General features: G+C 44.4%; 2 protein-coding genes across 3 annotated transcripts in view; both read right to left on the reverse strand.

The window, feature by feature from the left end:
- The window catches only part of LOC308661165 (uncharacterized protein), a 34,062-nt gene extending 31,482 nt beyond the window's left edge, over positions 1-2,580 (reverse strand). Inside the window, exon 1 of the mRNA XM_081315994.1 lies at positions 2,443-2,580. The gene's annotated coding sequence lies outside the window, so the exon portion shown is untranslated. The remainder of the gene's footprint in view (positions 1-2,442) is intronic.
- Positions 2,581-7,354: 4,774 nt separating this feature from the next.
- The window catches only part of LOC308661170 (uncharacterized protein), a 33,510-nt gene continuing 15,738 nt past the window's right edge, over positions 7,355-25,126 (reverse strand). For both annotated transcript variants that reach the window (XM_081316003.1, XM_081316004.1), the window contains exons 3-7: positions 17,935-18,046; positions 17,562-17,644; positions 16,236-16,362; positions 13,853-13,987; positions 7,355-9,165 (exon numbers count right to left, since the gene is read on the reverse strand). In XM_081316003.1, coding sequence (XP_081172129.1) covers positions 8,192-9,165; positions 13,853-13,987; positions 16,236-16,362; positions 17,562-17,644; positions 17,935-18,046 — 1,431 coding nt within the window. In that variant the 3' untranslated portion in view covers positions 7,355-8,191. The remainder of the gene's footprint in view (positions 9,166-13,852; positions 13,988-16,235; positions 16,363-17,561; positions 17,645-17,934; positions 18,047-25,126) is intronic.

The following is a 25,126-nucleotide window of genomic DNA, read 5'->3' on the forward strand; positions in this document are numbered from 1 at the left end:
CATGGATAAGCACATTTCAAGATACATTTCCATTGTTTTTCTAGTTATCGATCTTTGGGGGGTCAAGTAACTATCTCCAAATGTGACAAAAGACTTATCTCCACAGATTTCCCCTTTCCAAAACAGCCAAGAAAAAGAACAATCAAAGAAGTAGTTGAGGGAAGGCCAAATGTTAACAATTTAACCAATTGCCAACATTACCTAACCAAAAGTATCATATGAAGGTAATTCAACCCTGCAGTTAAAAAAACATCCTTATGGAAGCTGTGGAAAAAAGGCCGACACAACCTTAAATCATAGGAGTTTGCCTTTACCTGCTAAATAAACTTATCCTTTATGGCTTTTAAATCATAGTTCAGATTACTACAGTGAAAGATCACGCTCATTATTCAGCACAGCATTATTAAACACACCCTAGTTAATTAAGACTAGGTTCAAATTATGTTTCCAGGACAAGAGAGACAGACAGAGAGAAAAGGGATTATTTCTATCTTGATAAGCACCCAGAGTTGTGTTTTTCGATGAGTGCAAAGCTTTTAAATAAATAAATGATTGTTTTAAATAAGGCTCTCTAATTCTATTAGGTACAGAATAGGCGGTACCCTGCTCAATAGTAATAACTGTGAGAGAAATCTAGGAGTCCAAGTGGACAATTACTTAAACATGAGCCAGCAGTGTGTTGCATCTGTCAAAAGCGCCAAGGCTGCATTAACAGAGGGACAGAATCAAGATCACAAAAAGTGTTAGTACCACTTTATAAAGCCTTGGTAAGGCCACACTTGGAATACTGCGTCCAGTTTTGGTCACCACGATATTAAAAAAAACATGTTGAGGCTCTAGAAAAATGGGAGAGAATAGCAGCAAAGCTGATTAGGGGACTGGAGATTAAAACATAATAATAATAATAATAATAATAATAATAATAATAATAATAATAATAATAATAATAATAATAAGAAGAAGAAGAAGAAGAAGAAGAAGAAGAAGAAGAAGAAGAAGAAGAAGAAGAAGAAGAAGAAGAAGAAGAAGAAGTTGGAAGGGACCCTGGAGGTCATCTAGTCCAACCCCCTGCTCAGGCAGGAAACCCTATACCATTTCAGGCAAATGGCTGTCCAGTCTCTTCTTATGAAGAACGGTTGCAGGAATTGGGGTATGTCTAGTCTAGCGAAAAGAAGGACTCAGAATCAGAATAGAATTGGAAGGGACCTTAGAGGTCTTCTAGTCCAGCCCTTTGCTCAAGCAGGAGTCAGGGTGACACAATAGCAGCGTTCCAATATCTGAGGGGCTGCCACAAAGAAGTGGGGGTAAAGTCAGGACAAGAAGCAACGGATGGAAACTAACTGAGGAGAGAAGCAACCTTTAAAAAAAAAGAGAAATTTTCTGAACAATTAATTAACGAAAGGAGTTGCCTCCCAGAAGTTGCGGGTGCTCCAACACCGGAGATTTTAAAGAACAGATTGGACAGCATTTGGTCTGCAAGTGGGATAGGATTTCCGGCTTGAGCGGGGTGGGGGTCGGGTCAGACTAGAAGACCTGCAAGGTCCCTTCCAACTCTTGTTATTCTGTTAACGGAGTGGGAGATGCCTGATTTCACCCAGAATTCCCCTAGTCTCCGGGACATCTAAATTAAAGGACTTCATTCCCTCCCCCTACCCCCGCTGCCTCCTTTTGGGGAAACGTTGCTTTCTCCATCCCCGAGTCTAGCCTGCAGCCCAGGGCATAGGAGCCTTGGTGGAGCAGTGGGCTAATGCCTCCTTAAGTAACACCAGCTGCCTGCAATTAGTGCAGGTTCGCATCCCACCAGGCTCAAGGTTGACTCAGCCTTCCATCCTTCCGAGGTAGGTAAAATGAGGACCCAGATTGTTGGGGGCAATAAGCTGACTTTGTAAAAACGCCGCTTGGGGGGGGGGGCGAAAGCCCTAATAAAGCAGGCATATACATAGAATGAAGGCTATTGCTAAGCACATTGGTTTGTGCTTAAATTGTAAGCCCGCGAGAAGGGCGGGATATAAATGGGATTAAAATAAATAAATAAATAAAATAAAAATGAATTTCCTCGTGGTCTCCACTCCGAGCGTTAACCACGCCTCCTCTCTTGCCGGCTTTCTAGCGGAAAGCAAAGACGGAATGGCGGACAACAAAGATTCACACACACACACACACACACACACACACACACACACACACAACCTCCCCGCCGCCTTTTGTCCCGCGAAGGACCTTTGCAAAGGCGGGAGCAGCGCCAAGCGGGTCTCCGGGGCGCAGGAGATGGCAGACGGCTGCAGCGCCCCGGGATTCGCTCCTGCGCCCGCCGGCTCCAGCCGGAGCGCCGGCCGGAGGGCGGCGGAGGCGGCCGGGCCCTCCTCCGTCTCCCGGGGCCAGCATCAGGCCGGGGCCAGGCGGCGTCCAGCCCTCCCGTGCGCGAAGGGACCCGGCGCCTACCTGCAATCCCGGTGCAAGCGGGACCGCCGCTCTGCGGCCCGCTTGCACCCTGGCGCCCCTCCGCCAAGCGGAGCCCCGTCCCCGGATGGCGGGCTGGGGAAATCCGACGGCGGCGGCGCCGCGCCTTTTCTCTCTTTTCTCTCTCTCTCCTTCTCTCCTCTCCGATCCCACCGGCTGGGCGCTGGATTAATGGCGGAGCCGCAAAGCAGGCGAGGCTCCTGGCCCCACCGCCCCCTGCCGGCGGATCCGCGTTGGCTCCGCCTCGACAAAAGAGGCCGCCGTTCGCACGACGCCCCGAACCTGGAATCGGAGTTCTCCCCCCCCCCCCGCCGCCGCCGCCGGCTCCGCGGCTTGAGCTCGCTGCCCGTCCAAGAGTCGCTTTCTAACTTGGGGAGGGGTGTGTGTGTGTGTGTGTGTGTGTGTCCCGCAAACGTCCTGAGGGGTGTGTGTGTGTGTGTGTGTCCCGCAAACTGGTCCTGCCCGTCCCAGAGTCGCTTTCTAACTTGGGGAGGTGGGGTATGTGTGTGTGTGTGTGTGTGTGTGTGTCCCGCAAACTGGTCCTGCCCGTCCCAGAGTCGCTTTCTAACTTGGGGAGGTGGGGTATGTGTGTCTGTGTGTGTGTGTGTGTGTGTGACTTGGGGAGGTGGGGTATGTGTGTGTGTCCCCCGCAAACTCGTCCTGCCCGTCCCAGAGTCGCTTTCTAACTTGGGGAGGTGTGTGTGTGTGTGTGTGTGTGTCCCGCAAACGTCCTGAGGGGTGTGTGTGTGTCCCGCAAACTGGTCCTGCCCGTCCCAGAGTCACTTTCTAACTTGGGGAGGGGTGTGTGTGTGTGTGTGTGTGTGTGTGTGTGTCCCGCAAACGTCCTGAGGGGTGTGTGTGTGTGTGTGTCCCGCAAACTGGTCCTGCCCGTCCCAGAGTCGCTTTCTAACTTGGGGAGGTGTGTGTGTGTGTGTGTGTGTGTGTGTGTGTGTGTGTCCCGCAAACGTCCTGAGGGGTGTGTGTGTGTCCCGCAAACTGGTCCTGCCCGTCCCAGAGTCACTTTCTAACTTGGGGAGGGGTGTGTGTGTGTGTGTGTGTGTGTGTGTGTCCCGCAAACGTCCTGAGGGGTGTGTGTGTGTGTGTGTCCCGCAAACTGGTCCTGCCCGTCCCAGAGTCGCTTTCTAACTTGGGGAGGTGGAGTATGTGTGTGTGTGTGTGTGTGTGTGTGTGTGTGAGACTTGGGGAGGTGGGGTATGTGTGTGTGTCCCCCGCAAACTCGTCCTGCCCGTCCCAGAGTCGCTTTCTAACTTGGGGAGGTGGTGTGTGTGTTTGTGTCCCGCAAACTGGTCCTGCCCGTCCCAGAGTCGCTTTCTAACTTGGGGAGGTGTGTGTGTGTGTGTGTGTGTGTGTGTCCCGCAAACGTCCTGAGGGGTGTGTGTGTGTCCCGCAAACTGGTCCTGCCCGTCCCAGAGTCACTTTCTAACTTGGGGAGGGGTGTGTGTGTGTGTGTGTGTGTGTGTGTGTGTCCCGCAAACGTCCTGAGGGGTGTGTGTGTATGTGTGTCCCGCAAACTGGTCCTGCCCGTCCCAGAGTCGCTTTCTAACTTGGGGAGGTGGGGTATGTGTGTGTGTGTGTGTGTGTGTGTGTGTGTGTGTGTGTGTGTGTGTGACTTGGGGAGGTGGGGTATGTGTGTGTGTCCCCCGCAAACTCGTCCTGCCCGTCCCAGAGTCGCTTTCTAACTTGGGGAGGTGGTGTGTGTGTTTGTGTCCCGCAAACTGGTCCTGCCCGTCCCAGAGTCGCTTTCTAACTTGGGGAGGGTGTGTGTGTGTGTGTGTGTGTGTGTGTGTGTGTCCCCCGCAAACTGGTCCTGCCCGTCCCAGAGTCGCTTTCTAACTTGGGGAGGGGTGTGTGTGTGTGTGTGTATGTGTGTCCCCCGCAAACTGGTCCTGCCCGTCCCACAGTCGCTTTCTAACTTGGGGAGGTGGGGTGTCTCTGTGTGTGTGTGTGTGTGTGTGTGTGTGTGTGTCCCCCGCAAACTGGTCCTGCCCGTCCCAGAGTCGCTTTCTAACTTGGGGAGGTGTGTGTGTGTGTGTGTGTGTGTGTATGTGTGTGTGTGTGTCCCGCAAACTGGTCCTGCCAGTCCCACAGTCGCTTTCTAACTTGGGGAGGTGGGGTGTGTGTGTGTGTGTGTGTGTGTGTGTGTGTGTCCCCGCAAACTGGTCCTGCCCGTCCCAGTCGCTTTCTAACTTGGGGAGGTGTGTGTGTGTGTGTGTGTGTGTGTGTGTGTGTCCCACAAACTGGTCCTGCCCATCCCAGAGTCACTTTCTAACTTGGGGAGGTGTCTCTGTGTGTGTGTGTGTGTGTGTGTGTGTCCCGCAAACTGGTCCCCGTTGCAGGATTGTCAGGGACCCCGGGCCCTGCTCTTTTGCCAGCCAGCAGGGATGGAGGCGTAGGTGGGTGATTGACCCAGGTTTGTCCCCGTCCCCACCACCACCACCACCATGCCGTGAATACGCGGAAAGGGCATGCAAGGTTTTGGGAACTCGGGTTGGCAGGAGTGTGCTGCGTCCGACTTGTCCCACAGTTGAAAAGGGGGCATCCTGAGGCTTCTGGAGGGCGTGAAGGAAGGAAGGAACGAAGGAACGAACGAACGAATGAACGAATGCAAGTGGGGCTTTACTTCCTTCGGTCAAACTCAAAAGGCGCTTTTCTTGATTTCTTTTTACCCACCCCCGCTCTGCGTCAAAAAGAAGGTTTTCTGGGTCTGGCTGGCTCTGGTTTTTGCACGCCTCTTTTGCACGCCACCCTGCATCCATCCGTGCACCGTGCACGACTTCCTGCCCTGGCCTTGCACACCCAGGCAAGCTCACCCCAGGGAAAATTGGCCTTGGCTGGGTTCCGTTGGTAATAAAAAGAGTGAAAGTTGGAGCGCTTCACAAAATAAAAGCAGGAGAAATTGACCAGGACAGAGTTAGGCAACCTTGGCTCTTTTTATGACTTCTGGACCGATACCCAGAATTCCTGAACCAGCCATGCTGACTCAGGAATTCTGGGAGTTTGAAGTCCACAAGTCATAAAAGAGCCAAGTGTTGCCTACCTCTGGCCTAGGCCGCTTTATGACTCGTGGACTTCAACTCCCAGAGTTCCTGAGCCAGCCATGCTGAGGGGAAAGGGAGAGGTTTCCCAGCTGAGCCATGCTGGCTCAGGAATTCTGGGAGTTGAAGTCCACGAGTCATAAAAGAGCGAAGTGTTGCCTACCTCTGGTCTGTGGGGATTTTCAGTTCTCCATCCAGGTCACAGTCCGTCCCAAACGTGCTTTCTTCCCAAAGGCAACGGGACTTTCTCGTTTTTGGCTAGAAGAGGTGTCGCTTCTTCATCCAAGAAGCTTCTTCAGTTTTGACCATTCTCCACCGTTCGGACAGACTTTCAGTCTTCCAGCACAGGGCTTTTCAACCAGTGGTAGGGGCACCACCTGTGGGACATTGGCACCTGGCAGGTGGTACGCGACCATCCTAGAAAAGTGGTAGCGGGACAGGGGAATGGGCTGAACCGGTGTCAGCACCACACAAGCCTGAGCGAGAGACGGCTGGAACTGCAGGGCTGTCAGGGCTCAGCGGAAGCGCCAGGATCAGCGCCAGGATCCAGCTGATCCCGGCGCTTCTGCTGAGCCCAAAAGAAGCGCCGATCAGCTGGAATGTTGCAGCATCTCCAGGGTCTTGTGATTTACATTCAGATGCTTGGCGACTGATTCATATTTATGACGGTCACAGTGTCCCAGGGTCATGTGAAATGACCAAAACCTGCTGCAACCACCCAGCAGAGGGGAGGAAATAAAAACCAAACACCCCCCACCCCACCCCCGCTGCCAATCCTCAACAGAAATGCTCACAACAATGAAAACCTCGGACAGGAGGAAGAGTGCTGCCAGGTGGGCAGGCAGGTGTCTTGCTCGGCTGTGGCTTGGGGGGGGCACTTTTTCCAGTGCCATTGTAACTTTGAACAGTCGCTAAGCGAACTGTTGTAAGTCGAGGACTACCTGTACTTCATCACTTTTTTTCCTTTTTTGGGGGAAGGGGGGTCATCAAGTTTTTGACACCTTGCTAGGCGACTGGTGGTACTCGGATGCTGCCAGATCCTAAAAGTGGTACAATGGGTGAAAAGGTTGAAAAGCCCTGTTGTAGCAAGATTGGATCCATCGCCATTAGTTCCACAGAGGTGAGTACTTGGATTTATATATATATATATATATATATATATATATATATATATATATATATATATATATGCTTCTCCCAGAAGAAGGAAGCTGAAGCCACCAGCCTGAGGATGACGGATGGGATTCCGTCGAAACGTTGCTCCTACACCTTCAATTCTACGCGGGGAAAAACCCGAATGACCAAAGATCCATATATATATATGTGTGTGTGTGTGTGTGTGTGTGTAAATTACTAACAAAGAATTAAGGGAGACTGAAATGCATTTCTAACTTATTAGTTTTCATCATTAGAAATGCATTTCAGTCTCCGTTAATTCTTTGTTAGTAATTTACACAAATATATGAGCTGTCCGGTGTGACTACTGCCTGTTCGATGGCCTTCAAGATAGGCTGAAAACAGGAAATAAAGATTTGCCCCATGTTTGGGGCCTAGCAAGGTAATCTAAATAGTTAACATTTGACACACACACACACACACACACATAATAGATAGATAGATAGATAGATAGATAGATAGATAGATAGATAGATAGATAGATAGATAGATAGATAGATAGATAGATAGATAGATAGATAGAGTGCTTTTTTTGTAAAAGAAAAAGGTGCTGGAACTCACACATGTCATATAACCCACCTTGCCTACCCTACAAGGTTCCATCCAAAAAAGGTGCCGGAACTCCGTTCTGAGCGTTCTATGACAAAAAAAAGCCCTGAGCGTAACACAAAGCACTAGGTTCTCTTTATTTTATCCAAGAAGAGCAGTGTTTGTTTGTTTTTTAACCCGGGCAACTTTTTTGAGATACGCGGACTTCAACTCCCAGGATTCCTGGCAGTTGAAGACCGCAGAGATCAAGTTAAGAAACCGGATCAAAAAAAAAAACAAAAACCTTTTCACTGCTTGGCTTTCAAAAGCATCACTTAGCTGACTGGGCTTTTTACCAATCGCCTGATTGAAATTGTTCATTTTCCAATTTCACCGTTTTGTTTTACCGCTCCCTTTCTGATCTTGCTAAATTCTGCATTCGCCCGTTTCCTTCAACCTTGGCCCGCCTTTTGAAATCAGCGTCCCCTCGCCCCCCCATCAAACCCCTTTCATTTTTTGCACTTGGGCCTCACTTTTTGCAGTGGCTTTCCTTGTGCACACTCGACACCTTCAACCCCATCCCTCTTATCGTGGAGAGGCAGAGAGGCTCTGTTGCAATTTACAGAGTTCAAATGGCTTTTTATTATTCTCCTTTCCTTCAGAACCTCCCTCATCTTGGCGTCCTTCGGGGGAACCCGGATCCCAACATCGACTGCGGGAAAGGCTGGCTGAGGACGACGGGATTTACAGTCAGGTTTGGAGTGGCTTTTAAAAGCAGGATGCCAAGAACAGAGCTGTTCGCGTAGCGTTCTGCAAGGGGAGCTCTGTGCCGATCTGCAAATTTTCTAACCTGAAAGCTTTGTTTTCCGCTTGGACCGCCCGTAGGAGCTTGTCCTAACCCTGACAGGCATTGGAGGTGAGTGGGACCCCTCTGGTAAAATGGGCCGCAAAAGAATGACGCCAAAAGTCTGTCACTGGCCTTCAAAGAGACTCTGATGTTTGAGCACAGCTGCCTTCGGATCAAAGCTCTTCCCGTGTTCGGCGTGGGCGTAAGACCGCTGGCCTCTGTGGATGCGCTGATGCCTGATCAGTTTATCCCTCCGAGAGAAATTTCTCCCACATTCGGGACACTTAAAGGGTTTTTCTCCCGTGTGGGTTTTTTGATGACACATCAAGTGGACTCTCTGCCGAAAACATTTCCCGCACTGGGAACATTCGTAGGGTTTCTCCCCCGTGTGGATCCGCTGATGTCTCAGCAGAGGTTCTCGCGATGTGAAACCCTTCCCGCAGGCCAGACATTCGTGCAGCTTCTCGCCCGTGTGGATCTTCTGGTGTTTTGTCAATGTCTGTCTGTGTCGAAAGAATTTTCCACACTGGGCACACTGATACCGCCTCCCTTCCGTCTGAATGCCTTGATCTCTCTTGACGGCCTTCCGGTTATTACCGTCTTTCCCGTCCTCTAAGTGCTCAAGGAGTTTCTCGTCTGGTTGATTTTTCGAGTACCCCATCAAATCATCTCCCAGGATCTCTTTCCTCACCTCTAAGGCTTCGGCTTCTTGCTCAGCCGAATGGCTCTTCGGATGTTTCTCCAAGTGACGTTTTTGCTGGACCTTCTCCTCCAAAGAGGGACACGCGCAGGATTTCCCTTGCGTCTCAACCAACCCTGATTTATAGCAGCATTTTTGTCCATGCTTCGACAGCAAAGCCTTTCCCCCTTCAGTCTGCATGGTGTGGTTGTTCTCCACAGCCACTGTAAGATCATCGGAGAGGTCACACCATTCATTCTTCCCCTTGCTCGGCGTCTTATCCAGTTGGAATTCCCACCTCAGCCCATGAATGTTAGAGGAGGCAGGAAACATCCACTGGGAATTGTCTGCTAAGGTCCTCGGTGTTTCCTCCAGCACGATCTGAGAATGTTCCATCTTGATCCAAGTTCTCTGGTCACCTGAAGAAAGAAGAAAGAGGAATATCTAAAGAGAAAAGCTCATCTTCCTTCCCCTTATCCTGACCACTTTCTCCAGGGGGACGATCGAGAGCATCCTGTCATACGGCATCACAGTCTGGTTTGGAAGCATCCCTGCTTCGGACAGGAAGGTGGTGCAGAGAGTGGTGAGGACGGCCGAAAAGTTCATGGGCAGTTCCCTCCCTCCCATCCAGGACATAGCACAGAAGCATTGTTTGAACAGGGTCCGTAAGATTATCTGGGACACTACACACCCTCTTCACGACCTGTTTTCCTTGTTGCCTTCTGGGAGGAGGGGGCTTCGTGGTATCCGGAGCAGAACATCCAGATTCAGCCATAGTTTCATTCCATACAGCATTAACCTTGTGAACTCTCTGGCTTCCTCCTTCCGTTATATATTCAGGATGGCCAGTATTTAATATTTTATTGTTATGTACATGTAGGGGTGTGGGTCTATACATATGTTGTATGTAGTATGTTTTAGGTGTGGGTCATGTATGTTTCACTTTGAGAGCAGGCAACTAAATTTCATTTTTGACGTGCGCCGTTGTTCCCACAGTAAAAAAATGACAGTAAAGGTTATCTTATCTTATCTTTATCTTAATCTTAATCTTAATCTTATCTAGATTCACAATCATCCAGGTCATGGTTGTCCCAAAGGCAACTGAAATTTTCTTGGTTTTATTTTTCTTTGAAAATATTTCCCTCTCCCGGTTACTGTTTTTGAGCCCTGTCTCGCCTAATCTGTACTTATACCTTTGATTTTTTTCCCCTGCCTAAATACAAAACTTTGCTTTTCTCCACATCAAAACGCATTTTGTTGAATAGGGCCCATTGTTCAAGTCTGTCAAGATCTTTTTGGATCCTGAGTTTGTCTTCTGGGGTGTCGGCTACTCCTGTCAGTTTAGCGTCATCTGCAAATTTGATGAGCCCCCCCCCATCTAAGTCATTTATGACGACATTGAAGAGCAGTGGGCCTAAGATGGAGCCCTGTGGCACCCCATTGCTTACTTCTCTCCGTGTGGATGTAGTGCCACTGAGGACTACACGCTGAGTACGGTTTGACAGCCAGCTCCAAATCCATCTGGTGATAACCCTCAAGTAGCAACCACAATGCATCCTTTGCAGGTCAGGATGATTGTTAAGCAAAAACACCTATATGATTGCCTCGCTTAAGGTCCTCCATGCCTGCTCTCCTCGATGCAAACATTAAATGGAGCATTGAGTACCACAGGATTTTTTTTGGGGGGGAGGGGGGCTAGCACAGGCTGAGCCCACATTACAGCTCCTCCCAAGCTCACACATGTCCTGCCTGCGGTCTCCCAAGGCCTCCCCCAGATAAGAGATAGGTGGGGAGGAAGCAAGGCAGCATCCCTGTGGATTGCCAGGGGGCCAAAATTCTCCATGGGGCCATGGGGGTGCTGTAGCAGTTGTAGCTTTTTGAAATCGGGTTGTAACTATATCTACAAACCCCTCACATCCTGGACATAAACTGTTTTCAACTTCTCCCTGCAGAACGCTACTATAGATTTATGATCTATGACCTATCCCTTTGTTGTTTATGTGTACATTGAGAGCTTATGTACCGGAGATAAATTCCTTGTGAGTCCAATCACACTTGGCCAATAAAGAAGTATTGTATTGTATTGCATTGCATTGCATTGCATTCTATTCTATTCTTATCCTATCCTATTATAATTCTATTCTTATCCTATCCTATCCTATCCTATCCTATCCTATCCTATTCTTATCCTATGCTATGCTATGCTATGCTATGCTATGCTATTCTTATCCTATCCTATTCTATTCTATTCTTATCCTATGCTATGCTATCCTATTCTATGCTATGCTATCCTATCCTATTCTAATTCTATTCTTATCCTATCCTATCCTATTCTATTCTTATCCTATGCTATGCTATCCTATCCTATTCTTATGCTATGCTATGCTATGCTGTTCTATCCTATTCTTATCCTATCCTATTCTTATCCTATGCTATGCTATCCTATACTATGCTATCCTATTCTATGCTATGCTATGCTATCCTATTCTAATTCTATTCTATTCTATTCTATTCTATTCTATTCTATTCTATTCTATTCTATTCTATTCTATTCTATTCTAATTCTATTCTATTCTATTATTCTATTCTATTCTATTCTATTCTATTCTATTCTATTCTATTCTATTCTATTCTATTCTATTCTATTCTAATTCTATTCTATTCTATTCTAATTCTATTCTAATTCTATTCTATTCTATTCTATTCTATTCTAATTCTATTCTATTCTATTCTAATTCTATTCTATTCTATTCTATTCTATTATTCTATTCTTATTCTATCCTATCCCATCCCATCCCATCCCATTATTCTATGCTATGCTATGCTATGCTATGCTATGCTATGCTATGCTATGCTATGCTATGCTATGCTATCCTATGCTATGCTATCCTATCCTATCCTATCCTATCCTATCCTATCCTATCCTATCCTATCCTATCCTATCCTATCCTATCCTATTCTATTCTATTCTATTCTATTAATTCTATTCTATTCTAATTCTATTCTATTCTATTCTATTCTATTCTTATTCTATCCTATCCCATCCCATCCCATCCCATTATTCTATTCTATGCTATGCTATCCTATTCTATTTCTATTCTATTCTATTCTATTCTATTCTATTCTATTATTCTATTCTTATTCTATCCCATCCCATCCCATCCCATTATTCTATTCTATGCTATGCTATGCTATGCTATCCTATTCTAATTCTATTCTATTCTATTCTATTCTATTCTATTCTATTCTATTCTATTCTATTCTATTCTATTCTAATTCTATTCTATTCTATTCTATTCTAATTCTATTCTATTCTATTCTATTCTATTCTATTCTATTCTATTCTAATTCTATTCTAATTCTATTCTATTCTATTCTATTCTATTCTAATTCTATTCTATTCTATTCTATTCTAATTCTATTCTATTCTATTCTATTCTATTCTATTCTATTCTATTCTATTCTATTCTATTATTCTATTCTTATTCTATCCTATCCCATCCCATCCCATCCCATTATTCTATTCTATTCTATGCTATGCTATCCTATTCTAATTCTATTCTATTCTATTCTATTCTATTCTATTCTATTCTATTCTATTCTATTCTAATTCTATTCTATTCTATTCTATTCTATTCTATTCTATTTCTATTCTATTCTATTCTAATTCTATTCTAATTCTATTCTATTCTATTCTATTCTATTCTATTCTATTCTATTCTATTCTATTCTATTCTATTCTATTCTATTCTATTCTATTCTATTATTCTATTCTTATTCTATCCTATCCCATCCCATCCCATCCCATTATTCTATTCTATGCTATGCTATGCTATGCTATGCTATGCTATGCTATCCTATTCTAATTCTATTCTATTCTATTCTATTCTATTCTATTCTATTCTATTCTATTCTATTCTATTCTATTCTAATTCTATTCTATTCTATTCTATTCTATTGTAATTCTATTCTATTCTATTCTATTCTATTCTATTCTATTCTATTCTATTCTTATTCTATTCTATTCTATCCTATTCTTATGCTATGCTATTATATTCCATTCCATTCCACTCCATTCCTTATCCTTCTCTATCCTATCCTATCCTATCCTATCCTATCCTATCCTATCCTATCCTATCACATTACATCTATTCTATTCTATTCTATTCTATTCTATTCTATTCTATTCTATTCTATTCTATTCTATTCTATTCTATTCTATTCTATTCTAATTCTATTCTAATTCTATTCTATTCTATTCTATTCTATTATTCTATTCTTATTCTATTCTATTATTCTATTCTTATTCTATCCTATCCCATCCCATCCCATCCCATCCCATTATTCTATTCTATGCTATGCTATGCTATGCTATCCTATTCTAATTCTATTCTATTCTATTCTATTCTATTCTATTCTATTCTATTCTATTCTATTCTATTCTATTCTATTCTATTTCTATTCTATTCTAATTCTATTCTATTCTATTATTCTATTCTTATTCTATCCTATCCCATCCCATCCCATCCCATTATTCTATTCTATGCTATGCTATGCTATGCTATCCTATTCTAATTCTATTCTATTCTATTCTATTCTATTCTATTCTATTCTATTCTATTCTATTCTATTCTATTCTAATTCTATTCTATTCTATTCTATTCTATTCTATTCTTCTATTCTTATTCTATCCTATCCCATCCCATCCCATCCCATTATTCTATTCTATTCTATTCTATTCTATTCTATTCTATTCTATTCTATTCTATTCTATTCTATTCTATTCTATTCTATTCTATTCTATCCTATCCTATCCTATCCTATCCTATCCTATTCTTATGCTATGCTATTATATTCCATTCCATTCCACTCCATTCCTTATCCTTCTCTATCCTATCCTATCCTATCCTATCCTATCCTATCCTATCCTATCCTATCCTATCCTATCCTATCCTATTCTTATGCTATGCTATGCTATTGCATCTTTTGGAGGGTCCATCCTAAGCTGAGGACTACCTGTACAAACAGCTCCAGGTTTTCTGAAAGGCTTGCTGGATTTATCCTGCGTTTCTAGAAGTTCTGCTCCCTACCGGCTGTTTGACTCACATCCTTCCTTCGGCATGTCATCCTCCACTGACACATTCTCTGGGTTTATCTGGGCCATTGTGCTGGGCGTCTCCTCTGGATCGCTTCCTCCGTACAAAGAAGCCTCCATTTTGATCCAGTTTCTGTTCTTGACACCTGAAGGGAGAAGGAAGGGGATATTTTGAAGCCTTCGGTTCTGATCACTTTTGATAGCGCCGTCAGCTTTTTTTGCACTTTATTTATTTATTTTTATTTTAATTCCATTTATATCCCGCCCTTCTCCGAAGATTCAGGGCGGCTTACAAGCTTAGCAGTAGCCTTCATTCTATGTATATGCCTGCTTATTAGGGCTTTCACACACACCCCAAGCGGCATTATTACAAAGTCAGCTTAATTGCCCCCAACAATCTGGGTCCTCATTTTACCTACCTCGGAAGGATGGAAGGCTGAGTCAACCTTGAACCTGGTGGGATGCGAACCTGCACTAATTGCAGGCAGCTGGTGTTACTTAAGGAGGCATTAGCCCACTGCTCCACCAAGGCTCTTATGTCTTCCCTGGTTGCAAGAACGCAGCCACTTACCTATTGGAACATAATCAAATCGTGGATAGAAAAGATGATACGACGACGTATAGAATTTAGACCAGAAATATTCCTGTTGGGTATTTTACCAGAGAAATACAGCAAAGAGAACACATATTTGATTATTCGTATAACCACTGCAGCTGGGATTGTGTTTGCACAAAACTGGAAGGCACCGAAAGCTCCTCCAGAAGAAGAGGTGATCCGAGAAAATAATGGAACGTGCGGAAATGAATAGATTAACAATGATAATTAAAGATAAGACAGAGTCAGAGTATTATGAAATTTGGGGAAAATTTTACGAGTGGGTGAAAAAGAGAATAGGCTTAAAAGAGCCTTGGTGGAGCAGTGGGCTATTGCCTCCTTAAGTAACACCAGCTGCCTGCAATTAGTGCAGGTTCGAGTCCCACCAGGCTCAAGGTTGACTCAGCCTTCCATCCTTCCCAGGTAGGTAAAATGAGGAGCCAGATTGTTGTGGACAATAAGCTGACTTTGTAAAAACGCCGCTTGGGGGGGGGGCGAAAGCCCTAATAAAGCAGGCATATACATAGAATGAAGGCTATTGCTAAGCACATTCGTTTGTGCTTAAATTGTAAGCCGCCCGGAGTCTTCGGAGAAGGGTGGGATATAAATGGGATTAAAATAAAATAAAATAAATAAATAAATAAAAATAAAAGACAGCTAACACTAATTTAGATGGAAGTGAGGAGATAAGGATATTATCATACCTAATATAGACATTGAAAATCTAAGGAGAGGAGCTGCTCAGACATCATCCCTCAATTGTATCGGAAGAGGAATGGGGGGGAAGAAAGGAAAGGAGAGTGTTGTGATTCAGGGTCAGCCTGTGGGTTCGGCAGTTGGGTCGGACGACTCAGAGGAGGAGGAGGGGGGTGTTGAAGACCTTGCTGAGGGGGTTGAAGATCTTGCTGATGAGAGCCCTCAGGCAGGCCCCTCCCACCTGGTCACCACGGAGACCCAGCTGTGTGAGCCTGACAGCGTGGATGAAGATGACCCACAGCTGGCCCTGTTCAAGGACGCCCGACGCAGGAGGCAGTCAATTAGGAGTAAACAGAGGAAGGCAATGGGGCTTCTCGGAAGGAGGCAGAGAGAAGCCACGCCCTGAACTCTATATAAGGGGAATGTGTGGGGAGGGCTGGTTTGCTGAAGGCAACCGCTTGAATAGTTCGTGTTTCTTAAAGCTCCTGTTTCTTGGTTCGTGTCTTGTTTATTTTTGTAGCTATAAATTTGGCAGGCGTAATTCCAGCCTCTTGCTGTTTGTAAAGGGGTTGTCCCTGCCTTTTCTGCAGGGCCGGTAGCAGGCTGGTACAGAACAGAGAGGAGAGAGGGAAGAGAGGAGAGGAGGGGGAAGGAAGTAGGAAGGTTAGAGGAAAAGAGGAGGAGAAGTGGAGAGAAAGGGGAGGGGAGTGGTGAAGGAAGAGGAGAGGAAGAAGAGGGAAGTAGGAAACAAAGGAGAAAGGGAGAAAGAAAGCAGAGAAGAGGGAAGAGAGAGGAGGAGGGTGGATACGGTGAAAGGGGAAATGGACGAGCAGCACCCAAACATACGTGTATGTATTTATGTATGGCGATACATAATACCTACAGCATTACTGATATAACAAATGTTCAATACTTGAAAAAATGTTTATATTTCATTGGTTAGTTTGTGGTATATTAAAGGAACTGTGAAAAATAATAATAATAATAATAATAATAATAATAATAATAATAATAATAATAATAATAATAATAATAATAATAATAAACCAAAAAAAAGAACGCAGCCACTTGAGCTGACGTTCGGTGCGCTCACAAGCACCTACCCAAACAATCCGTGTTGCCGTTCTCCTCCTGCAGGACTTGCCAGAATATAGTCCGTTGTCCCGGCTGGATCAAGCCATGATCCATTGTCTGCAGAGGAACACCTGTCTTTTGGAGGCTCACTGATCCCTACAAACAAGGATATAACCATCACTTAACTCAACGGCTCTACAACAGGTGCTGCGCTGCAGATAGCTGCTGCTTCCTTTGCTCTCTGTGTATATGTGTGCTTCACACACACACACACACACACACACATGTTCAACATCCATTGCAAACTCTGAATAAATTCAAGATCGCCGTGTGTTTCTTTCAGAGCTGAGATCATCCAACACAGATGTTTTGAACTCAGAGCCCTGCAAACAACATTCCACCACCAAGCTACTGCATATTTGCAAAGAGCCTTGGTGGAGCAGTGGGCTAATGCCTCCTTAAGTAACACCAGCTGCCTGCAATTAGTGCAGGTTCGCGTCCCACCAGGCTCAAGGTTGACTCAGCCTTCCATCCTTCCGAGGTAGGTAAAATGAGGACCCAGATTGTTGGGGGCAATTAAGCTGACTTTGTAATAATGCCGCTTGGGGGGGCGAAAGCCCTAATAAAGCAGGCATATACATAGAATGAAGGCTACTGCTAAGCACATTGATTTGTGCTTAAATTGTAAGTCTTCAGAGAAGGGCAGGATATAAATGGGATTAAAAAAAAAAGACAAAACACCCCAAAATGTGCAGAGGGTCATCAGAGAAAATGCCTTCTTTTTGGTCTTGCACAATTTAATGCAGTAAAACACGGAAGCCGCCCAAACTTACACTCCGCTAAGATGAGTGGCCCATAAATTTGACACACAGATAGATAGATAGATAGATAGATAGATAGATAGATAGATAGATAGATGGATGGATGGATGGATGGATGGATGGATGGATAGATAGATAGATAGATAGATAGATAGATAGATAGATAGATAGATAGATAGATAGATAGATAGATAGATAGATAGATAGATGATAGATAGATAGATGATAGATCAATGGATGGATGGATGGATGGATGGATGGATATAGATAGATAGATAGATAGATAGATAGATAGATAGATAGATAGATAGATGGATGGATGGATGGATGGATGGATGGATGGATGGATGGATGGATGGATGGATGGACGGACAGACAGACAGACAGACAGACATGATAGCTAGATAGCTGGATGGTTGTATGGATGGATGAAGAGTGAGAGAGAAAGATGAGAGAGAAAGAAAGATGATAGATAGATGAGAGAGAGAGAGATGAGAGATGAGAGAGACAGTCAGACAGATAAATATCACCTACTTCATTTTGTTCAGCTTCACTCGTTTCTGGTCCTTCCAGAGAAAGCAAGGAACTAGCATGACTTGGGCACTTAATTCCACTGTCTGTGAAGGATGGAAAGGAATTTTAGAAAGCAAAACCAGACATTCTATTCATTCCTTGGTTGACTAGACAGGAGACGCTAACCCCCTTGAGCTCTACACAACCTGTACAGCTGTACGTAGCTTTACACAACTAAGAAGCGCTTCACACGCCACTGGCCCTCTCCACGCCACGCCCCCACCCAGCCCCGAGCATTGCCGGCTGGGGAAGTCTGGGAGTTGAAGTCCACCCATCTTCCAGTTGCCACGGCTGAGAAACACTCGTCCAAAGACATCTGCTTAGGGAACTTTACCCAGCAAACTGGTCTCCCCGCTACTGTTCAGCTCGTCTTCTTTGTAGATCGGCCCATCTCCAGGGTCCAAGTCCTCTTCCCCCTCCACTTCGAGAGAGCCTAGGCAAACCTCCTGCAGTGATCGGAAAAAACAAGGGATGGGGACGGGGGAACAGGGGGACATTAAAAAAAAAGACAACGGACTTGTCTGCACCGCTGAACCCCAAATTTCTTGGTTCCCAACTTTTAAGCAAATAGCTGCTTTATTTTTTTTTTTATTGAAAAGTTTTAAAAATACAATTTTCCTTTAAGAGTCCCCCCTTCCCCCTCCCTCCTCCCCCCTCCCTCCCTCCCCCCCTCCCCCCCTCCCCCCCCCCCGACTTCCCAGAGCTAAATACAAGGTATATGTATAAAAAGCAATCATAAACAATCATATACTAACAATTATAAACTCTAAAATCCATCACTCTCTAGCTTATATAGGATAAAACAAATAATAATAATATTGAATATGTATAAAAAGAAACTAAGATAATAAAAGAAAAAAAAAAAACGAAAGAAGACTTATTCAAATGCTACATAAAACTTCTTAACCCTATACTTGTTCTGGATAAAATCAATCCATTTTCTCCATTCCATAATATAGCGTTCTTGCGAATGATCTTTCAAATAGGCCGAAATCTTCGCCATCTCTGCCAGGTCGGAAACCTTTAAAGTCCACTCCTCTATGGTCGGCAATTCCTCTTTCTTCCAATATTGGCCTATCAAAAGTCTTGCCGCCGTAATTAAATTCAACATCAACTTGATGTCCACAACTGTAGCATCTGTAATTATTCCCAACAAAAAAAATTGCGGACAAAACTTTAACCTCTGTTTAAAAATCTTCTGCATGTTCCACCAGACTTTTATCCAAAAAGCCTTAACCTTTTTACAAGTCCACCATATGTGAAAATATGTTGCGTCTTCATCACCGCACCTCCAACATTTAGGCTGATAATTCAGATACATACTTGCAAGCTTTTTAGGATCTAAATGCCATCTATAAAACATTTTGTAAAAATTCTCTCTTAAATTTTGAGCTTGTGTAAATTTTACGTTCCTCACCCAAATCTTTTCCCACGTGTCCATTGTGATGACTTCCTGGATATTTTGGGCCCAATTTATCATACAATCCTTAACAAGCTCTGTTTCTGAGTCAATCTCTATCAATGCAAGATATATCCGTTTGATATGTGCTGGTCCCTGGTTCCTAATTTGCTTTATCAAATTTTCATCAGTCATTGTAAATCCATTTTTCTGGTCTTCTTTCCACCTGGCCCGTAACTGAGTATATTGAAACCAATTTCGAACAACCTTCTCTTCTCGCAAGAGGCTATATGATTTCAAACACCAAACGTTTCTTTCCAAACTGAGAATCTCCTTGTACGTAGTCAAATCATGTTTGAAGCCAGCATGTATATTTTCTATTGCGTGTTTTGGAATTGCCCACAATGGTATCTTGCAACTTAACTTATGTCTGTACTTCTTCCAAACTCTCAGCAATGCCTGTCTTAAAATATGCACCCTAAACACGTTGTCTACCTTCTTATCATACAACAAATATGCATGCCAGCCAAACAACAAATCGTGGCCCTCTAGATTTAATAACCTCCCTTGCGTCAAATTAATCCAGTCACTTATTCCTACTAATGCAGCAGCTTCATAATATAATTTAAAATTAGGCAATTTAAGGCCACCTCTCTCACGAGTATCCTGCATAATCTTAAATTTAACTCGTGGTTTTTTCCCTGCCCACACAAATTTATTGATACCTCGCTGCCATTCCTCCAGATTAGAATCTTTCTTAAGAATCGGTATCATTTGAAATAAAAATAAGAATTTAGGCAGGACATTCATTTTTACTGCTGCAATCCGTCCCAACAAAGACAATTGCAATTTTTTCCAACTCTCCAATTCTCTTTGAATTTTCCCCCATAATTTTTCATAATTATTTTTATATAGGTTTGTATTAGAGGGCGACAAAATCACCCCCAAATATTTAACCCTTTTAACAATCTCAAATCCAGTTAATCCTTCCAAAAGGGCCTTTTGCGGTGTTGTCATGTTTTTGGCCAAAATTTTTGTTTTTTGTACATTAACCTTAAATCCAGAAACCTTCCCATATTGTGTTATTATCTCCACCAGGTCCACAACAGAGTTCTCTGGCTGGGTCACTGTAACAACCAGATCGTCTGCGAATGCTCTCAATCTATAGTCCTGATCTCCAATTTGAATCCCCTTAATTTTTTCCGAATTCCGAATTTTAACCAATAATATCTCTAATGTTAACACAAATAACAAGGGCGATAACGGACACCCTTGCCTTGTGCCCTTCTCAATATTACATACTTCTGTCAAGCTATTATTAACTATAATTCGGGCAGTTTGTTTTTGATATAATGCCCTAATTGGTTGTAAAAAATTTTCCCCAAAATCCATTTTATCTAAAACTTTCAACAAAAATTTCCAATTCAATTGATCAAAAGCTTTTTCAGCATCTAAAAAAATTAGCACCGCAGAGATCTGGTTGTTCCTTTCCAAAAACTCTAACACATCAACTATATGCCTCACATTATTTTTCATTTGCCTACCACTAATAAACCCCGTTTGGTCCCCATGAATCACCTGTTGCAGAACCCTCATCAGTCTATTAGCCAAAACCTTAGCAAATATCTTGTAATCTGTGTTTAAAAGCGATATCGGTCTGTAATTTTTAACTTGAGTAGCATCTTGGTCTTCCTTCGGAATCAAAGAGATAAAAGCTGTTCTCCAAGACGGTGGCACCTTTCCCCCCCTCTGGATTGTCTGGAACAGTTCCTTTAACGGTTTCTTGGTTCCCAACTTTTAAGCAAATAGCTGCTTTATTGAAAACTATCTGGGCCTGTTTTTATAAAAGCTACGAATGAGCAGGATCTGCGGATCCCCTGGCAAATGCGCCCTGCGACTTGGCTTCCAGGGGAATCCTGCTGCTGTTCATGGAACCCCAAAATTATTTACAGATTTTTTTAAAAAAACCTTTGATCTCCGACTTTCATTGAATATCACTAGATTTGAGCGTCCCTGAAATCTGTTAAGGCTTTGGGGAACGGGATGAGATTTGGGCTGTTCTGAACAAATTAATTTTACAAGTAGTCCCCAGTTAATGACCACTTGGTTCAATGATGTTATGACGGGGTTGAACAAGTGAAATGTATGACCGGTCCTCGATGTTACGGCCACTGCAGCATCCCCACACTCATGTGATCGCGATTGGCAACCTTAACTGCTGATTTCCCAGATGCAAAGTCAGTGGGGAAGCTGGCAGGAATTCACACATCGCACTTACTGACTGCAAGGAATTTGCTTAACAACAGCAATTGGAATTGCCAGAACTGCTGTTGTAAGTCAGCATGGTCACATGGTTTTCCGTTTTATGTCCATGTGGCTTTAATTATGATTTCCCAGTCCTAATTACCCTATATTTTGATTGTACCTTATTTCAGGATCCACTAGCAGTACCTTCACCCACCACCAGAGGACTCCAGACTCTAGAATCTGTGGTCTCTCACAGCATTATTTCCAGTAATCCTTTTTACAAAAATTCTTTTATATGTGTGTGTGTGTGTGTGTGTGCGTGCATGTGTATATGTATATATGTGTGTGTATATATGTGAATGTGTATATATGTGTGTACACACACACACACACATACCCCAAGATCATGGCACCCAGCCCTCTCAATTCCTTGCAAATAGATGGGGAAGAAATGGAGGTAGTGACAGATTTTATTTTCCTGGGCTCCAAGATCACTGCAGATGGGGACTGTAGCCAAGAAATTAAAAGATGCTTGCTCCTTGGGAGGAAAGCCATGGCAAATCTAGACAGCACACTAAAAAGCAGACATCACCCTGTCAACAAAAGTGCGTATAGTCAAGGCTATGGTCTTCCCAGTTGCAATGTATGGCAGTGAAAGTTGGATCATAAGAAAGGCTGAGCGCCAAAGAATTGAGGCCTTTGAACTATGGTGCCGGAGAAGACTCCTGAGAGTCCCTTGGACTGCAAGGCGATCAAACCGGTCAGTCCTAGAGGAGATCAATCCTGACTGCTCTTTAGAAGGCCAGATCCTGAAGCTAAAACTCAAATACTTTGGCCACCTAATGAGAAGGAAGGACTCACTGGAGAAGAGCCTAATGCTGGGAAAGATTGAGGGCAAGAGAAGAAAGGGACGACAGAGAATGAGGTGGCTGGATGGAGTCACTGAAGCAGTAGGCGTGAGCTTAGATGGACTCCAGAAGAGGGTAGAGGACAGGAAGGCCTGGAGGAACGTTGTCCATGGGGTCGCGATGGGTCGGACACGACTTCGCAACTAACAAGAAATACGTGTTTGTGTGTGTGTGTTTGTGTGTGTGTGTATGCATGTATATGTATATGTGCATGTGTGTATATACATACATACACACACACACACATATGTTTTCATAGATTTTCATGGGTATAGGTATGTAGGTCTTGGCGTATTCGGGTCTTTTCCCGTGTAGGATTGAGGGTGTCTTGGTGATGTTTCGACGAGGTCCCACTCGTCATCTTCAGGCTGGTGTCACAAGCATGAAACCGAAGACACCAGCCTGAAGATGACGAGTGGGACCTCGTCGAAACGTCACCAAGACACCCTCAATCCTACACGGGAAAAGACCCAAATACGCCAACACACACACACACACACACACACACACATATGCAAGCTACTGTCTTTCTTTCTTCTTTTCTTGAGGGGGATACAGGGCTACTGTGAGACAAAGAGCAATGTTATGTTGGCCAGGAGCCTTAAGAGAAATCGTCGCGTCACATCTGGAGGGTGGAGAAGTTGCATTTGGCACTTCCAAGACTGGACTGGAGAGCTTCAGCAGGGATTTCACTGATTCCATCCATCCTTAAAATATAATGCCAAAAAAACTAACTTCTGGCTGGGTTGGCAGGGAACATCATGCTTAGCTCAGTAAACTACTGTTGGAGGACCATGCAAGCCACTGACTGAGGTAAAGGTAAAGGTTCCCCCGCACATGCGTGCTAGTCGTTTCCGACTCTAGGGGCCGGTGCTCATCTCCGTTTCAAAGCCGAAGAGCCAGCGCTTGTCCGAGGACGTCTCCGTGGTCATGTGGCCGGCATGACTAGACGCCAAAGGCGCACGGAGCGCTGCTACCTTCCCACCGTAGTGGACCCTATTTTTCTACTTGCATTTTTACGTCCTTTCGAACTGCTAGGTTGGCAGAAGCTGGGACGAGTAACAGGCGCTCACTCTGCTACGCGGCACTCGGGATTCGACCTGCCAAACTGCCGACCTTCTGATCGACAAGCTTAGCGTCCTAACCCACTGAGCCACCGCGTCCCTAAGCCACTGACTACTAAGCCATAAAATACACTGGCCAATCCTTTGCCAATTGTCTATGGAGAGTCTCCATCCTCCAGGTCGTGGTTGTCCCAAAAGTGCCTTCTCAAAAGCCAACTGGACTTTCTTGTTTTTTCCTTGAAGATGTTTTCGCTTCTCATCTAAGAAGCTTCTTCGGTTCTGACCGAATGGTAGAGGATGGAAGGATGGATAGTTATCCGGTTGTTATATTCTTCCTGAGAGTCACGGAAGCCGCTTGTAGGTTTATCTTTGGGGACCCCTGAGTGGTGTAAATTTAATTTAATTTAATTTAATAATTTAATTTGTATACCGCCCTTCTCCCGAAGGACTCAGGGCGGTGAACAGGGCAATACATAATAAAAAACAGGATACAAAAATTAAAAAGTGATTAAACAACTATGCCTGTAGTAATTGATACATATTAAAAATTAAAACTAATTATAAAAAACCCAACCCCATCCCGTCAGACCAGGCCAGCTTGTTCAAAAAAGAGGGTTTTGAGATCGCGCCAGAAGGAGCGAAGGTCGGGGCCCATCCGGAGCTCGACCGGTAAGCGGTTCCATAGGTCTGGCGCGCCCACAGAGAACGCTCTCCCCCTGGGGGCCACCAATCGGCATTCTTTGATCGGAGGCACCCTGAGGAGGCCCTCTCTGTGGGAGCGCACTGGATGGAGGGAAGTTGACGCCGGCCACAGGTGTTGCCGTAGGTAATCCGGACCCATGCCATGAAGGGCTTTGTAAGTCATCACTAACACCTTGAACCTCACCCGGAGAGCAACCGGTAGCCAATGCAGCTCGCGGAGCAAAGGTGTAACATGGGAGTATCGGGAAACCCCCAAGACAACTCGCGCGGCTGCATTCTGCAGCCCCATGCAGAGAGCATTACAGTAGTCTAGCATTACAGTAGTCTAGACGAGAAGTCACGAGCGCATGGGTGTGGAGCCTTCTTGGCACTGCCGAAAGGACTGTGTTGCAGACTGGAGATAGATGAGGTCGTAGCCCCCCCTGCACCCCCCACCCTCGTTGAGAGAGGGCTATTCAGTTTTTGACACAGATGGCCTCTTTGACCCCTCTTTCAAACCACGGTTTCAAACGTCTTCGAGCAAAACAAAGGAAGTCCAGTTGCCCGTTGGAAAAAAAGGCACCTCTGGGACTATCCTTTGCCAAGTTATGCGTACAAGCAGTCCTTGACCTTTACACAAGGTTTTAAAACAAGGTTCTGGACAATGAAAAAAAAAATTTCTGAGCTTAGAAAATGAAAGCATGATGGAAGTCAATGCAGCTGCCCCAAGCCTTTACAAACACTTAACTCCTATTCATTTTAATTAAGAAGGTCTTTGCTAATCAAGTACTGCTGGGCAGGTTGAATCAATGATATTGCAAAATAAGTTTAGGCCAGGGGTAGGCAACCTCGGCTCTTTTATGACTCATGGACTTCAACTCCCAGAATTCCTGAGTCAGCATAGCTGACATTGTGGAAAAATTTATTTATTTATTTATTATTGGGACTTATATGCCGCCCTATCTCCCGAAGGACTCAGGGCGGCTAACAACAATAACATATAATAAATACAGAAGTTAAGATAAAATTAAAATTAAAGGCCTCTGTACAATAAATTAAAATTAAAATTAAAATAAATTAAAAATTAAAGTTAAAAATTAAAAACATAATTAAAATCCCTGTCACTCCAGGTCAGCCAGGTGGAAAAGGAGTGTTTTGAGGCCACGGCGAAAGGACTGGAGATCTTGGGCCATCCGAAGCTCAGGGGGGAGCTGATTCCATAGGGCT

Source organism: Vipera berus (assembly GCF_964194415.1).
Source record: "Vipera berus genome assembly, chromosome: 2".
Taxonomy (NCBI): Eukaryota; Metazoa; Chordata; class Lepidosauria; order Squamata; family Viperidae; genus Vipera; species Vipera berus.